Raw genomic sequence first — 15,042 nt, 5'->3', positions numbered from 1 at the left:
GGAAAAGCCTAGAAACTGCAAAGCAAGTTTGGTTTTTTTTCTGTAGAGGGTTGTTGCCTATGGAAAATGTGGCTTGGGCTGCCCCCAAATAACTTTTTTTGCTCTGCCTGCAAGAAAAAAAAAGCCAATTCCTTGCAGAGCCCCTGGGTCTCGCAGCACCCTCCCTGGGCAGTACCCACGGGGGTGTTTTGCTGGCTACGAGAGAGCCCAGGGATGGTGTGAAAGCGGAGACCTGGACGAGCAGCCGCACAGCATCCTTGGTGCTTGCACGCCGGCTGCGCGTGTCCCCTGCTCCTCCGAGCTCGTTGCAGCAGCGAGGCAAAGCAGCGCCCGGCAGGACCCTTGGCCAAACCTCCTCCTCCCACCCAGGTGCCCCCCAGGAGCCCCCTTCCAAAGGTAGATGCTGGCAAAAAAAAAAAAAAAAAAAGCATCAGGATAAATGTTCCCAGGTTGGAAAAACAACCGAGACCCCCAAGGAGCATCTCCCAGCCAGGCGTCTCGGAAGCACGGTGTGCTGGCCCTTCCCCGGCTCTCCGGGGAACGACGGCGCTGATAAAAAGGGGCAGTACAGGTCCTTGGGGACACCAATAATTCCTTAACGAACCCCTCGCTGGAGCCAGGGCATCTCCACCCAGGGGAGAGCACACCCGTCCTCCCCCCTGCCACCCCCTTTGCTGAGTAGGATCCAGAGAAAAAGCACGTTTTTTTTTTTTTTTTTTCCTTTCAGTTGTTTATTTTCAAGCTCCAAAAAGGGGTATTACAAAGAACAGACAGGAAAAATAACAACCGGAAAGCTGTTCTTACACGGTAGTGATGGCGTCCCTTTAGGATGGAGGGGGGGGGACGGCGGAGGCGGCGGCAGCACCGGCGGGGGCCACGACGCGCCCCGCGCACGCCGGGGTCCCCCCTCGCCACGGCAGCGAGAAAGCCGCTCGCTGCTGAGCCGCAAACCCGCGGTACCAGCTCAGCCCCAGGCACTCGCTTTCTGAACCACAGTATGTCAACCTGCTCTTTTTTTTTTTTTTTTTGGTTTTCCCCCCCCTGTATGGACCCCAAAATAAGCAATAAAACTCCCGCTTAAAGATGGGAGCTGAGGGATGGGGCGCAGGCTGCGGATTGAGCGCCCGCAAGCAGCAGAGCTGGACAGGAGGCTTTTGCCCTCTGAGGAAATAGAAACCAGCTTCTTCAAAAGCTAAAATCCGCCCCTAAAGCAGTGCTTTAAAGGCGAATTACGTCCCTGCGCCCAGGGGCTGCAGGGGAGGTGAAGCAGGTCCCTCGCCCTCACGCTGGGCGCCGCGCCGCAACCCTGCGGCCACAGGCAAGAAGCCACCGGGAGAGAAAACCAATTCCCCCCCCCTAAAACCCAATGAGCACCCATGGGCGAGCAAGTCGCTGGGTGCTCCGGGGCACTGGGTCCCCCCGAGCCAGCCCCGGGCTCCAGCAGCCCACCGTGGCCGTGCCAGTGGTGCTCCCTTCCGCGCTCGGGGCTGGCGGAGGCACCGCAGTAGCCGGTGCTGGCGCGGTCGCGTGCCGGATACAACTGGAGGCAGCAGCGCAGCCGTCCAAGGAGCATCTCCCACATCCCAACTCATCACGGAGGACCGGGGATGCTGCACCGACAGCCGACACGAAGCCAGGGGAGCCGGGACGAGCTGTCTACGGAAACCTCCCAAGAGCCAAGAGTTTCAATTTTTATTTATTTTTTTTTCCCTCTTTCTCTCCGTTTAAAAGCTATTTGTTCCACATGCGGTGGTCCCACAGTGTCCCGCCGCTCCCGCTCTGCCCCTGAGCGCACCCAGGGCGGTGGGACGGGGTTCGTTTTTCTTTGCGAGGTGCTTTTTGCTTCCACGATCACACAAACTGTAACAAGCTTTACAAGAAAACACTGGCGAGTCCTGAGGTCTGGCAGCAACCTTTTTCTGCGTGGGACAAGGGCAGGAGGCTCTCCCTTCCCCTCCTCCTCCATCATACATGTCCTTCGGCCTCTTCTTCTTCAGCGCCGGGAGCTTTCGGTCCCTTTTCACAAGCTGCTTTCTCCGCTGCTTTTTCGTCCCCGGTTTTGCTAGCTGCTTCCTGCAAAACAGCAAGTAAAGCACGCGGAGCTGGAAACGGGAGAAGGAAGGAGCAGGCAGGCGATAGCGACGCTGGGGCTGGGTACAGGCAGCCAAGCCTGGCAGGGCAGGCAAAATTCCCCCCCTTCTGCCCCCCCCTGCCTATCGACCCCCACAGCTCACACCAGAGTCTCCCGTTTTCTTGGCTCAGCGGCTGGCAGAGGTTAAACCTCATCGGCTCCGCGAGCTTTTGGGGAAGGTACGGGATCCCCTGGGAACGACGCGACCCACCTCGACGGGAGCGGGGCAGTGACACAGCGAGCCTGGACAGACGCACGTAGGGGCACAGAGAGGGACGAGGAGACAAGGCAGCAGCGTGGGAGCGGAGATACGGGACCGAGCCATAGGTGCAGCCCATACAGGGTGCAGGAGCAGAGCACGAAGGCACGGTAAAGCCTTACGGCGGCTCCAGCGCTGACTCTCCCCATCACAGCCGGCCGCACGAGCCAACGTGCCGCGCTGCCAGCAGCTCCGCTCCCTGCCCCAAGCCGGTTACCCCGGCACGCTGCTCCCCAGGGCCTGCGCCGGCCACTTATCCCACAGCCTCCACCTCCAGGCACCGCTTCAGAAGAGATATACTAAAAATGACCCGCGCAGACAGCTTGCAAAGCCGTGTCCTCTCTTGTTACAGTACACTGGGTTTTGTTCAGAGGAATTTTGGATGAGAGCCTGTTACAAGACAGCTACCTCCCCGTACGAGCGGAGGAGCAGGCTATTGCCTTACCAGGTTCAGGAAATCCATACTATCATGTCTCAAAATACCCTTGGCCTTGCCAGAGACAGGATGACATTTCATTTTACCGGCGACCAGGAGATCAACAGTCGCTAGCTGGGAACAGCAAAATTAAATACAAATGCCAACCCTGTTATCAGCCCTCGGGAGCTCGCACCGCAAATACTTTTATTGATGACTGAGCATCTGACGGCAGTCTCTGCGTAAGAGACACCAAGAAATAAACCGCTTCTTCCCGTTGCAGCAGGCTCTATCCCTCCATCCTCAACCTGACTTGTAATTTAATTGCTTTTTAACCCCTCTCTTCTCATCACAAACCTGCCGAGCATCCTTCAGCGCAGCCTGCTACGTGGCCAAAAAACCGAGCAACACGCACCTTTGCATCCCTCTCTGCAAACTTTGTGAACATGTTGGCGTAGATCCTCCGGTCCCGCTCGTTGTGCTCCTTCGTTTTCTTCTGGCAGACGGAGATCTGGGATTTCGCTGCTTTGTTCTGCGGATTCACTTCCAGCACTTTTTGAAAGTCACATTTTGCCAGCTCAAACTCGTTCATCAACAACCTGGCTTCGCCCCTCCGGTACAAACCCTTCTCGTTGTCCTGGTCCAGTCCTAGTGCCTGGAAATACACAGGTCCCTGTCAGCAACTTGGGGATCCCCCAAAAGACCCCCTTACGGTCAAAGCCTCGTTAAATCTGACAAAATTAGGACAAGGTGGCTTCAAGTCTTCAGAGCACCTGCATCTTGCTCAACAAAAATTGACTCGTCTCCATCAGCAGTTGGCAGGTCATTAGCATCATTTAGTTATTTCTCTTTGCTTAAAATCCCCGAGAGGGGCAGAGTCAGTGGGAGACAAACCCACAGACAGTAAATCAGGTGCAAATGCTAAACCTGAGCCGAGAGGAGCACAGAGAGCTTGCAGGCAAGGGAGCTGATGCATTAAACGTCGGCTTGCCTCCCTGCTTTAGCGATGACATTTTCCTTTACTAAAAGTCACATACGCATCCCGGAGCTGATTTACCTTTTAGATTAAGGAAACTAACTTTACTATCTTCCCCGTATGCAAGATGCTTAAATTTCAGCCTCTTATAAAAGAATTAATAGTTTCTTGACAAAGGCAAGGTGGCAGCTCTTTTAGGGACTGGCAAAGCCCCATCCCACCCCTCAGCGGACTTGGGAGACCCGCTGCAGCTCCGGCAGAGACGGCCTCTGTCGCACCCAGATCAGCACCCAGCACCCAGATCCAGCCTGGGCAGACCCAAACAGCGTCCTAAGGCTGCCGGTCCACGCAGCGTCCGCTCACGTGGATCTGGCTTTGGAAGAAAAGCTGTTGTAAGTGCACGCCAGGGTGGATTTTGAACTCCAAAAAGCACTTTTGCTCCCGCGGTCTGTGAGCACGCAGCGTCTGCGGAGACCCCGAGGTGCAGAAGGGATGCCACCATCCCACTGCCGCTTGGAAATTGCTTCTTATATGACAAGAAATTCAAAAATCCCCCAAACGCCCGGTGAAAGCATGCAAGAGGAGAGGATGCTCCAACCCCCGGGCTCGTGCACCTCTACCTTATCGCAGCACTCGACGGCTTTGGCGTACTCTCGCAGCTTCAGGTAGCACATGGCCAGGTTGAGGAAGGCAGCCAGGAGGAAGGAGTCGGAGGCTTTCGACTCTTTCTCAGACAAGCCGTACTCCATCTCCAGCCAGGACACGATCTTCCCATACTGAATCACTGCCTGCAGATATTTGCCTTCCTGGGATGGAGCAAAGAAGAAGAGGCTAGAGGAACCCGCACCGACAACGCTCGGTCTGCTCCCGAAACATCCTGCGAACAGGTTACGAGTTTAACGCTGTGTGTTAAATAAATAAACGAAGGAAGGAGGATGCCGAATACCTACAACCACACCGGGGCTTGGCTGGAGCTGCTGGTGTGCAGCCCCCGTGAAAAGCCAGGTCAGAGCTCGCGTCCCTCCCCTGCGCAGAGCAGAGGGATGCCCCAGCCCGGGAAGGGAACCGCAAAGCCCCTCGGCATTAGCCATGGCCACCCCGGGAAGAGCCCGACCTGCCGTCCCGCTCTGCAGGGAGCACACGTGGGCAAGGGAACGCCGGGGAAGGAGGAGGTAGCTCAGGGAGCGAGGAAAAGGCAGAGGAAGGGCGGGACTCGCCTTCCCCAGCACCGTTTTTGGGGACATGGCTCCTCCGACACTGACGACTGCGAAGTCGTGTATCCGACGGTCACCCTGAATTTATTTCCAGCTCCCTTGCTCCGCCTCCACCGTCCCCAAGTTTACAAACCTTGAAGTACATCGTGCCTTTCTCCTTGACGATGGCAGCCTGCTCCAGCTTCTCTTTGGTGTCCATCTCCCACGACTCCTTGGCCTGCAAACAAACGCTCGGAGGAATCCCAGCGGAGCACGGCAACCCACCGCACCGGCAGGACCAGGCGGCTTTCGAGGGGCGCTCCTTGAGGAGCGGGGCTCCTCAGGGCGCTATTACAGAAGGCGGACCCAGCAGCGTTTTTAATTTGAGGGGCTGGGGCCGAGGGGGCACCCAGAGCACACGCGGGCGTGCGGACCTGGAGCCCTTTACAACAGAGAAACCCCCGCCAGGTTCGGGGCTTCTCCCTGAGCGAGGGGGTTTGTCCACCGCAACCTCACAGGAGGAAAAACCCTGACAAAAAATAAACCCCAAGAAGGGAAGAGGAGGGTGGGGAGAGCCAGCCCGCAGCAGAGAGGGATGCGGAGGGTCTCGCTCCCGCTCTGGCCAGGGTGATGGGGTGGGGAAGGGACCCGGCCAGGGATGCGGCACAGCAGCACCTGCCCCATCCCGGGGGCACCTCCCGCATCCCGTCCTGGGGGCATCTCCCATGTCCCGCATCCCGTCCCGGGGGCACCTCCCGCGTCCCGTCCCGGGGGCACCTCCCGCATCCCGTCCTGGGGGCATCTCCCATGTCCCGCATCCCGTCCCGGGGGCACCTCCCGCGTCCCGTCCCGGGGGCACCCTCCCGCGTCCCGTCCCCAGCCTCCCCAGGGGCACAGCCCGGCACAGCCAAGCTCCTCAGGGCCAGCTGGCCGGACACACCAACTTTTATCTGTGCAGCTGAGGGAAGAAAATAAAAGCGAAAAAAAGGAAAAGGGGGGGAAAAATATGAAAGGAAAAGGGAGGAAAAAAATATAAAAGGAAAAAATATAAAAGGAAAGGGGGGGGAAAAATATAAAAGGAAAAGGGGGGGAAGGAAAAGGGGGGGGGAAGGAAAAGGGGAGGGAGGAAAAGGGGGGGGAGGAAAAGGGGGGGGGGAGGAAAAGGGGGGAAAATATAAAAGGAAAAAATAAATATAAAAGGAAAAAATAAATATAAAAGGAAAAAATAAATATAAAAGGAAAAAGGGGGGAAAATACAAGAGGAGAAAAAATATAAGAGGGGAAAAAATATAAAAGAAAAAAAAAGGAAAAAATATAAGAGGGGGGAAAAAAAAAGAAAGTACAAAAGGGACAAGGCTAGGAACAAATAAGAGAACCAGCCTTGGACCCCAGCCAGAAAAATAAAACAAACCAACAGAGAAGAACAAATTAAGAACACAGAGATCCTTGGTGACGTATCCACTTCAGCAGGGGCCGGGCTGCAGCCACGCCAGGGACAAAGGGTGGACGCTGCAAGGGGACAGGCGTTCCCGTAACCTGGGGAGGGACCGGCGCGCTCCTACCCTCACCTTTTCAAAGCTTTTCAGCGTAACCTCGTACACCAGCTCCGCGTTCGCCTGGATGCCGTATTTCGGCTTCCCCGCCTCGCCAAAGCCGTACCTGAAAGGGCAGAAAGGAGCTGTCAGAGGAGCCGGGGGGAAAAATCGTCATTTTGGCAGCGTTTGGCCGTAAACACAGACCCAGGTTGCTAATTCTGGCTTCACACCCAGCTCCCTGCCTGCAGCTTTCTAACGCTTTGGGGCCAGGGTGATGTTATTCCCCACGAGCAAAGATATCTGACAATATACAACGCATTATATATTGGGAGTCATCCTCTCCGGATGCATCCAATCCGCCTTTTTACACAGGTTTCTCTCCAGTGTAAGGACCCAGTCCTGGTGATTTCCAGGCAGACATTTTCCTTTCAGCCACAGGACTCAGATAAACCCCTTTTACCCGATTTTTTAAAGCATCTCCGGATTCCTGCCTACACGCCCCGGGTCGCTCGTGCCACCCCTGCTGGCATTGCTAACCCGAGGCTCTCCCAGCGTCTTATTTTCGGGATCGCCGCCTTCCACAAGCGCTAAAACGACCTCGGATGCTGGAAGCTTAAAACTAGACGGCATCCCCGCAGGGATGCTCCTTACTGTGGCCCGAGGTAGAGGATGCAGTGCTCTCCTCTCTGCATCTTCTCCAGGGCTTTGTCGATGCCGATGGGGATGTCGTGGTCCTCCCCTTCGCCCACGACGAACTTCACGTCTTTGCAGTCGAACCTGGTGCCGCCGCAGAATCCCTCCAGGTGAACTGCAGCGGGGGGCGAGAGGGGACAGGGCAGGATCGCACCCGGAGCCACCCAAACCACGGCAAGGCGGGCTCCAACGAAAGCATCCTACAAAGCGTTATCTCCCGAAATCCAGCAAAGCCTCCAGCCCTGGAAGGGGGAAGACACGGGGCTGGGGGCAGCCAAGGAGCCGCTGGTGAGCAGAGGGGGATGAGGAGGGCTTGGAAACGTTGCTGAAAAGCAAGACAGGCATATCTCGTCTAACCAAGGACCAGACAACAGATAAACATCATGACTAATATGTTCCTCTCGTACTCAACTGCACGAGTCAAGTCTTACTGGAACTGGATATTGCTCCTGGCACGCCGCCACGCGGAGTTTATCACGGCGATTACAAATCTTCTATACAGCGCTATACCGCCTTGCCTTCCACCTCGAAAACAAGGCTATGTTCTCCTGCCTCTAAGAACTCAAAGTACAAGATAAACATTTTTTTTCTATTTATTTATTTGGGTTTTTTTTTTTTTTTTTAATCTTCAACCAATAACCGCGCTGTTCCAGCCCCAGACGCTGGCAGAAGCACAGCCGGAGTGGACACTGGGTACCTGGCACATTCGCCACCTGGTACTCCTGGCTGGGTTTCCACAGCAAGATTATTCTTTATTTATTCGATCCTGAAGACGTTCCGGGCTTTGGGGACAGTTTTATGTTCTTTGCGCTCTGCTTGCAGGGTACAAGGCATAGGCGTGCGGGCAGGTATAAAGTAAAAGCAAGTTCGTAAGGAACTCCTACGTACTGTTATAAAAAGCCGGAAAAAAAAAAAAAAAGCTTTCTAAGAGGAAAAATTCACGGTAGGCATTAATGTTGTCACAACCGTGCAGCAACGCGGGTGGCAGGAGGCGAGCGCAGGGACAAAAGCCGAAGCAGACGCCGTGCCACGCAGGGAGAGCGTCCGGGCTCCGTACGGACACTTCCCTGCCCTAGGACCTCCGGGAAGTCCCCGGGATGAGACGCACGGACCAAGCGAGACCGCAGGCAGACCCCCGTTCCCAGGGCAGGTCCAAGGACGCTCTCCCCACCACGGGGATGAGACGCCAAGCTCTGCCTCGCCACCCCCCTCCTGCCACCAAAGCCACGCTGGCACTCGGGCGCGGTAGAGCGCAGGATGCTCGCGTGCTCACCCGGCACGGAACGAGGACAAAAGGCAAATCCAGCTCCTCCGGGGCCGACCTCTGCTTTTGCGCTACCCAAAACCAAGCTGGCTCTTTTCTTAGGCAAAGAAAAGTGGAAAATTCAGCCTAAAATACAGGTAACCCAGCAACCCCACAGCACCGTGCCATCTCCCTGCGCGTTCCCAGTGAGCACAGATCCATAATCCCTGACCCCAAAAGCAGCACTACAGCTCTCCCAGGTCCCCTGGCCCCAGCCGGATGCGGCAGCGATGGGAAGATCCCGCTTTAAAACAGGATGCACAGGAGGATGCTGCGATCCTTCCCTTCGAGGATAGTTTCGCTCTATTTTAATTGCACATTAAAATACACCGGGCAAAGGGGAGAAAATCTCCGCTCAGGTTTCCAGGAGCAGGTCAGCTGGCTGCAGTCGCTCTTGGATTACAGGGAAAAAAAAAGCTGCTGAAGGAACATCACTCCGGTTGCAGCCCTGACTTATTGTTCTCTCGGTGCCTGCAGCGATTTTGTTTTTGAAGAGCTGAGAACAGAGTGTACCGAGTGCGGCTGGCACATGAACTTGATGTGCTGACAGCAATTTGTACTCAGATTAAAAACGGAGAAGGAGGAGGGGTGTGGGGGGGAAAGGTTGTAACAAAAGCTGGAATGCCAGATTTCCACTGCAACCCGGGTTTTAGGGACCAGAACTGCGAATTAGGCTCTGTAAAACTTAAAAACCTATAAAAATGCTTTCAAAACTCCAGCCTGGAGATGCTCGCTCCTGGAAGCATGGTTTTCTTCCAGCCTAATTCCAGTGGTGATGCACCTCCCAAATACACGGCTGAGATAAACCATCGCTGCTCCCCTGGGTCACAGCCTTGCCCCGGGGCGGGCCGCCATGCCGTCCCCAGGGCGGCTCCGTGCCCAGCACAGCACCCATCATAAATAACACTGCATTTGTTTAAAAAAAAAAAAAAAAAAAAAAAAAAAAAAAAGCCAATTTGCACCCAAAATGCTCACTGCAAGGCTGCCTGGTGCTGCTTCTCCTCATCCTCTCTCACGGGGATATATTTAAGGGTCTCTGGCCCCTGGATGTCTAGGGATGCACAGGTCCAAATGAATTAAATGCCGCAGGAGCGGGTGGCTGCGGATGGAGCGGCTGGCACAGCAGGCGGGCTGCCGGCGGGATCAGCGCCGCGTTCCCGATCCCTGCCCTGCACAAGCAACGCCGGTTACGCAAGGCCGCCTCGGAGGGCATTCATCTCCATTATTCTGACCACGCGCGTGCTCACGCTCGCAGCGTTTGCTCCGATGGACGCTTTCGTTTGAAACAGGTGAAGCAGCCGCAGGCTTTGGGGCATGAGGAGGACGAGGAGCCTGGTTATTTGGCTCCTTACGTCCTTTCAGAAAGAGGATTCCTGGCTGGTGCCCCCTCCTCCCTGCCTCAGCCCCCTCCCGAGCCATTAAAGCATCCGCACGCTCAGAAAAACCTCGAGCTGCAAAGGGAACAACCAGAGAGGGACCAGGGCTCTCCCTGTCCTCCGCACTGGGCACGGCACTGCCTGTAACGCGCTCAGACCTAGTCAAAATAAAGAGGAACCTTGAATCTGCGATGATTTCAATTATATTTAGTCTTTTAGTTTAACCTTTGGGGTAGCGGAGCCGGCTTGAAGCTCGGCTCGCAGCTGGTCCCCAGCTATGATGCTCACCGTGGGAGAGGCAGACTGTACAGTCTGAGTCAAAAACTCATTTCTCCTTAAAAAAAAAAAAAAAAGCCTCGTCAGAAGAACCAGCCCTTCAAGGCGGCGAGCTTTATGAGCTGTCACAGCTCAGATCCAATTTCTCCTTTGCTAAAGGGAGTTAATCTTTGAGTACGGGAGCTCTGAAAAAGAGAAAAGAAAGTAAACGCTTCCTGTACTAAGCGAGCTCTGTGTCTGTGACTGAGTGGTTCTTGGAAATGGGAATAAAAAAAGAAAAAACGAGCCTGGCTTCCCCCGTCCAGCCCCACAAAATGTCTGCTCCAAAAATGTGATCAGAAGAGGGAGAGCCCGACGGGACCAGAGCTCCTCATCCTCCCACGACAGCTGAGACCACCCCAGCCTCAGCAAACCCCTTCTATTAATTTCCTTCCCCCCCATCAGCAGCAGCCCACTGGCTGCAGGGGAAGGAAAAGGCTCCATTCTGCAAGAGATGTGATAGAACCCACCAAAACAACGATCAACGTTGAACAAGGAGGCCAAAAACTGCCGAGCGCCTGCGTCGGTGCCCGAAATGCTTAGCAAGGGGTGCCATCGAGGGAGGAGGTCCCTGCTACCGATGCTTTCGAGGCAAGGCAGAGCCGGGGTTTTGGCAGCCGGCGCATCCCAGAGCGGCTTGGACACCGCGATGGATGCCGAAGGGTCGGAGGAGACGGCAGAGCCCTGAAACCCCGCAGGGGTTTGCTCCCTCCACCCTCCCCCCGGCTGAGCAGCGCCGGGGCTCGCAGGGATGCGCTCGCCAAGGCAACTAAGGAAACAGAGCGCAGATTATATTCCAGCGGTCGCTCCATCATCGCCTGGCCGCTCCCGCGGCTTGAGGTTTTCCAGTCAACCCTCCCGGCCAGCAGCTCTGGCAGAGCCGCCGCCGGGGCCGTGCCAAGGAGAGCTCGGAGCGGCATCCACGGGCGGGCAGCGAACCGCTGCTCTCCCAGCCCCTCTCCATCCCACCTGGCCTCCGGATGGATGTATCCGCATCCTGCCAGGATGCACGGCCACCTACAGCCTATATAGTGCCGGCAGCTCCTTGCTAGGGAGAAGGAAGCGGGGCTGCTCCGGGGCAGGCTCACCCCTCCCGCGCTCCCCACGGAGGGACCGGCACTCACTTTCCACCGTAGCACCTTCATTAGGGTTGGAGTAACCTTCTCCCTTCTTCTTGATCCTCCGGATTATCCCTCCGTCCTCAAACAAGTCCTCGCCTTTGAAGTCAAGCAGCTCGACCTAAAAAAAAAAAAAAAATTTAAAAAAAATAAAGAAAAGGTGGGCAGAGCTCAGGGAGCGGGGAAGGAGAGGAGAAAAACAACAGAAAAGCCACAGAGCAGCAGTTCATCCTCCGGCTGCAGAGCCAAGCCAGCTAATTCGCCATTCAGCTGACGAGCAGAAGTTGCCCATAAAAGCCAGCTCCAAGCCACAGCATAATACACCCGATTTATTAGAAACTGGGACACATCCAGTACCTGAAGCATAACACAAAGTAACAGTAAAAATAAGTTTATTAAGCCTGTAAGGGTACAACACAGCCGGCGCTGGAAGATGCTGTGGAAGCTGCCCGGGCTGGGTGTGGGCAGCGTTTTCATTCTCCGACAGGACCAGGGCTTAGCTCCGACCCACGGCTTAATCCCCACTCGACTTGGAAGGACTAAGCCTTATTTTAGGACAGACCCATTCCTCCCGCCCCACCGCCTTGTCCTGACGAGCCCTGCCCCGCGCGAGCGCACAGTGCCAAAACCCCGGCTTTCCTACCACCCCGCGGCACTAATCGGTTTTTAGCACCCGGAGGCATTTCCCAGCCGCTTTCTCCTTCCCATGTGCATTTTTAAACCGGGAATCTGCCCGCTCCCCCCGCCCCGGCACCAGAGTTCTCCCCAGCCAGAGCTTCAGTCCCAGCCTCCCATCTCAGACACACATTTCTGAGAAAACCCTGGCAGCAGTTCCTGGAGCAGAGGGACACGTTTCAGGAATCCAAGCTGGTTTTTTTGTTGGGGTTTTTTGTTGTGTTTTTTTTTTTTTAAATTTCTGAGCTGGCTGGCAAGGCAGAAAGGGAGCAAGCGAGCTCATCCGCACGCCGGCTCACCGGCATTACTTGCCTCAAAAAAGAGGGTGGCGTTGGAAGGGATTTTGGGGGCACTGCCAGCAGAGCCGTACGCGTACTCGGGTTTGCAGAGCAAGTAGCAAATCTCTCCCTTCTTCATGGTAGCCACCCCGATGTCCCATGCCTTGATTACCTGACCTAGGAGAGAGGCAGGCGTCAGGCAGGAGGGAGCAACCGCCAGCCCAGGAAAAAAACCAAACAGCCTGGGTGCTGCGAGGATGGCACCCGAAAAAAAAACACCCCCAGAAGTCACTTAAGGCAGGGCTGACACCGTCCATCTGTCCTGCAACAGAGTCCCACCCCCCGGGATCATCCCACACCTCACCCGGGGATCATCCCACACCCGCCCTGGGATCATCCCACACCCCCCACCCCGGGATCATCCCACACTCCCCACCCCGGGACCATCCCACACCCGCCCTGGGATCATCCCACACCCCCCACCCCGGGATCATCCCACACCCCCCACCCCGAGATCATCCCACACCTCACCCTGGGATCATCCCACACCCCCCACCCCGAGATCATCCCACACCCCCCACCCCGGGACCATCCCACACCCGCCCTGGGATCATCCCATACCCCCCACCCCGGGATCATCCCACACCCCCCACCCCGGGATCATCCCACACCTCACCCCGGGACCATCCCACACCCCCCACCCCGAGATCATCCCACACCCCCCACCCTGGGACCATCCCACACCTGCCCTGGGATCATCCCACACCCCCCACCCCAGGATCATCCCACACCCCCCACCCCGAGATCATCCCACCCTCAGGCATCCCCACGGACAGATCCCCCCGGATCGGCTCACCCTTGCCCAGGCTGAAGATGAAGGGCTCGTTCCGATCGCGGCTGGAGTCAAATTTTTTACCGTTGGCCAGTTTGCCTTTGTAGTGGACGTAAACCTTGTCCCCGATCATGGGGGACTCATCTTCGCTCCCGGGTCGTTTAATGATCTGAGAGAGAGAAACCACCCGTGAGAAGGGAGGCCATGGGACAGCTAAGGAGCGAGATATATAGACATATACACAAACATACACATTTTTATATACACACACACATGCATGCATATATATAAAAATATATATATACACACATGCATATACAGCCCAGTGCTGCTCTAAACCAAAGAAAGGCTCGAGGGGGAGTCATTCAATTTGTCCTCCCATCAGCCCCTAAAAATAAATCCCAAACCTGAGCCCAGTGACGGAGCGGGACGGGGCTGGGAGCAGAGACCTGCCTGCCCTTTGCAGAGGCGCCTTGGATAAACACCGCGGCTCAAAACCTGAAGCGAAGGCAATTACGCTCCCTTTCTGTCCGTACACATTTTACTCACAGGGGTGTGTCATTTCACTACTTGCTTCTTGTCAACACTTCTTTTTTTTTTTTGAATGCTACAGCCTGGAACAAGCAGTTCTCGAGCTGAGGATGGAGCAGGGGAGGATGCTATTCTTAGAGGAAAGGTCCTATTCAACTGGAGAAGAGCAAGCGCTGGGGAGCAGAACTATCCAGAAACAGCCCTGAATATGAAAAAGGGGTTGTGGAGCAGACTGGATGACCTCAGTAATGTGCTCTTTCTAATGTCTGTGAGTCACACACAAAAATGCTTTGTGGATTTACAGCTAATAATCTGATTAGGAACACAATAGCAGCGAAATTCATTGAGCAGCCTGAATCCATCACTCTCAAACACCACGCCATCCTTCTTTATTCCAAGTGATGCTCATCTCCTTTGCCTTTCAAATTTAAAAAAAAAAATAAAAAAAATCAGTCCTACAGCCCTGGAAGTATTACGTGACCCCAAAGGCCGGGGATGCAGCCCACCGACATGACCGTGCACCCCAAAATGCAGAAAGAAAGGCAGGACCCTCCTGGGAGCCCCCCTCACCTTCAGGACCCCTCGGTCTTGAGCCGGAGTGATGTCCTCGCCGCGCTCGATGAGAGCCGCCGCCTGCACCTCCCCTTCGCTCTTGGTGGCCTCATCAGTGGTCATGGTCTCCTTGCATAAGCCCCGGACCTGGGGAGACACGGCACGCACTCCGTCAGCCCGGCAGGACCACGGGAGGTGCTGTAAGAGGAAAGGGTTAAAGAAAATAAGCAGCTCGCTCTGCTCCGGGGCAGGAAGCTTCAAGCACATCTCCAGCGCGCAGAGCGGAAAATCCCTTCCCAGGGGCCACCCAGGCTCCGCTGAACCACAGGGCACAGGAAACCCCGATGTGCGAAGCTGTCCTGACCGCCCGGGGACAGGGGACAGCCCCACGGCTTCGTCTGGCCGCAGCGATGCTCACGGGATGTCCCCAGCCTTCACCTTCAGCCTCCCTAGGTCATCACTGCGCCCCTGGCATTGCCCCGGGAGGCTCCCCAGCGAGAGTTTTCCCCAAAAAAGCACCAGCAGGTCACGGAGGTGCTGACCGACTCCTGACATCAGGCACAACGTGGGAACTCATCCCGGGGTGCTGCACCCAAACCTCTGGGATCTTCCGCAGCGATGCTCTACGGCGCGCCCATTCCGACGCAGGACTCGCCTTGAAGCACCTACACCGGCAGACAGCGAGGGCAGCGGCGAAGCCAGGAGAGGTGAAAGCGCTTGTGGGCGAGAAGCACAGGGCTGATGGCCACCACGCCTCACCCGTCCCTTCTGGCTCACGTAGAGGTGGGCACCCCTTGGGCACAGGTCCTAGAAACACGTGTGCCAGCCTAGCATTTGCCTTTTGAGTTATTTTATACAGG

The 15,042-nt window shown here is 55.9% G+C and overlaps 1 protein-coding gene across 1 annotated transcript; it reads right to left on the bottom strand.

The window, feature by feature from the left end:
• Positions 1-1,965: 1,965 nt before the first annotated feature.
• On the bottom strand, positions 1,966-14,329 carry FKBP5 (FKBP prolyl isomerase 5). Its single transcript, XM_075722393.1, has 10 exons — positions 14,201-14,329; positions 13,124-13,268; positions 12,302-12,444; positions 11,321-11,435; positions 7,161-7,317; positions 6,543-6,633; positions 5,129-5,212; positions 4,402-4,587; positions 3,221-3,460; positions 1,966-2,073 (listed from the first exon to the last, which is right to left on the bottom strand). Exons 1-10 carry the CDS (start codon positions 14,303-14,305, stop codon positions 1,966-1,968), a joined length of 1,374 nt encoding a protein of 457 aa, XP_075578508.1. The 5' UTR covers positions 14,306-14,329.
• Positions 14,330-15,042: the final 713 nt, after the last annotated feature.

This window comes from Pelecanus crispus, chromosome 17 (genome assembly GCF_030463565.1).
Source record: "Pelecanus crispus isolate bPelCri1 chromosome 17, bPelCri1.pri, whole genome shotgun sequence".
NCBI lineage: Eukaryota > Metazoa > Chordata > Aves > Pelecaniformes > Pelecanidae > Pelecanus > Pelecanus crispus.
Note: the sequence above shows the minus strand (reverse complement) of the source record. Positions and strands in the feature narration are given on the sequence as shown.